The 1,681-nt window shown below is 32.5% G+C and overlaps 1 protein-coding gene across 1 annotated transcript; it reads left to right on the top strand.

The window, feature by feature from the left end:
- Positions 1-329: 329 nt before the first annotated feature.
- LOC143570854 (protein CYSTEINE-RICH TRANSMEMBRANE MODULE 9-like) lies at positions 330-1,019 on the top strand. The gene is made up of 3 exons (XM_077056394.1): positions 330-473; positions 616-760; positions 886-1,019. The coding sequence occupies exons 1-3, from the start codon at positions 443-445 to the stop codon at positions 929-931; spliced, it is 222 nt and encodes a 73-aa protein (XP_076912509.1). The 5' UTR covers positions 330-442; the 3' UTR covers positions 932-1,019.
- Positions 1,020-1,681: the final 662 nt, after the last annotated feature.

Genomic DNA, 1,681 nt, shown 5'->3' with positions numbered 1-1,681 from the left:
TTTTATATGCTTACTTGTATTTAAAAAAAAAATCCCTTTTTACTAATATTTATAACTAACAACCGTCTGATATATTCTGTTCTGATGATCATCATCTTCTTCTTCTTCATAAATAATACAAATAAATAAATTTGATAAAAAAACACAAAGAATGTTATTATTTGAAAATATAATTATTTGCCACATAAGTCATAACGCGTGAATATCTATGTGAGAAAAGAAAAAGAAAAAGGTTGACATAATCCCGTGTTTTGTTGTCACTTTGACGACGTGTTTTGGTTTTAACGAATTTGACACATAAAACCTTCCTCTATATATCCCTCTATATATATATATATACCTACAACACCTTCCTCAATTCCATCATTAGCACACAACAACTTAGAAGATCACAATTCAAATCTTTGTCTCCAGTCTTCAATCTTAACCAAACTCCAGAATCATGAGTCACTTCAATCAAAACGAGATTCCAGGTGAGTTTCCTAAGATGTACATATGTCTTTTAAGATTTTTATGTATTAATATTTTCCCTCATGTGTATGAAGCGGGTTCTAATCTGGTAGTTGATTAGTTATCAATATTTATTTAATTTGGTTTAAATTGATAATCATGCAGTTGCTTATCCTCCTACAACACAAGGAGCTTCATACGTGGCGGCACCACCACCCGTGGGATATCCGACTAGGGACGGAGTTACGAAATCTGAAAATCAGGCTCCGGTAGAAACTCAGAGCAGGGGTGATGGCTTCTGGAAAGGATGGTAATTATTTTTGTAAAATGTTTTTTTATTTTTTTTAATTAGGGTTTGGCATTATTTAGGTTTTGCAAGTGATATATGATCATATTATGAAATTAATAAATGAAATGTTTATGTGTTGTTTGCAGTTGTGCTGCTTTGTGTTGCTGTTGCGTGTTGGATGCATGTTTCTAGAGCAAGCAAAGATGATCAGGGTTACGTTTGTGATGATTGTTGATGATTGAGTTTTATCTTTTTTTTATAGATATTTGTTTGTTCATAGTTTTATTTTCATGTAATAAATATCGGTGAATATTTATATAGAGAGAGATGATGTGTGTAATACTTTATGTTTTCCTTTGATGTTTTATATTGATTTGTCGTTTGGTTTTATTTTGGAATCATATTCTTTGCCATTACTTCTCGACCAGAAAAGAAAAGCTTTATACCTGTACCTTTTGTTTTGGTTTTGAATCAAAGATCGAATAAGATTCCCACTAGAATTCGAATACGTACTCTTCATTATCAAAGTTCAATGGAATAAAAGTTAAAATGGTCCTAATATTCGGACACTTGCCCCCCCCCCCCCCCCCTCACAAGACACCGTCTAACACCATTTACATGAGTCATATGGCTATACGACTCGTATGTCTTTTCCGCACCTTACACCGTACCAAAGATGTCAGATATGTCAATTGACCATGTTTTCATACGAATCGTATAAGGTTATATGAGTTGTATGGTTATACAAATCCTATATTGTCTTACGACTCATGAAATTTCAAACGGATCCTGCTAATGGATCTTTTTTTAATGGTGATTTTTTTCAAACGACTAAAAATTTGCTGCATGTATCTTGAAAGCCTCATTTACATACTTGGCCCACTAAAACGATATTTAAAAACGAGGTCTTTTTATAAGAAAAATATTATCTTGTTTTCCCTC

Source organism: Bidens hawaiensis, unplaced genomic scaffold (genome assembly GCF_021521415.1).
Source record: "Bidens hawaiensis isolate Kalapana, Puna unplaced genomic scaffold, B.hawaiensis_p1.1 tig00025120_1, whole genome shotgun sequence".
Taxonomy (NCBI): Eukaryota; Viridiplantae; Streptophyta; class Magnoliopsida; order Asterales; family Asteraceae; genus Bidens; species Bidens hawaiensis.
This window is presented reverse-complemented; position numbering and strand designations above follow the sequence as displayed.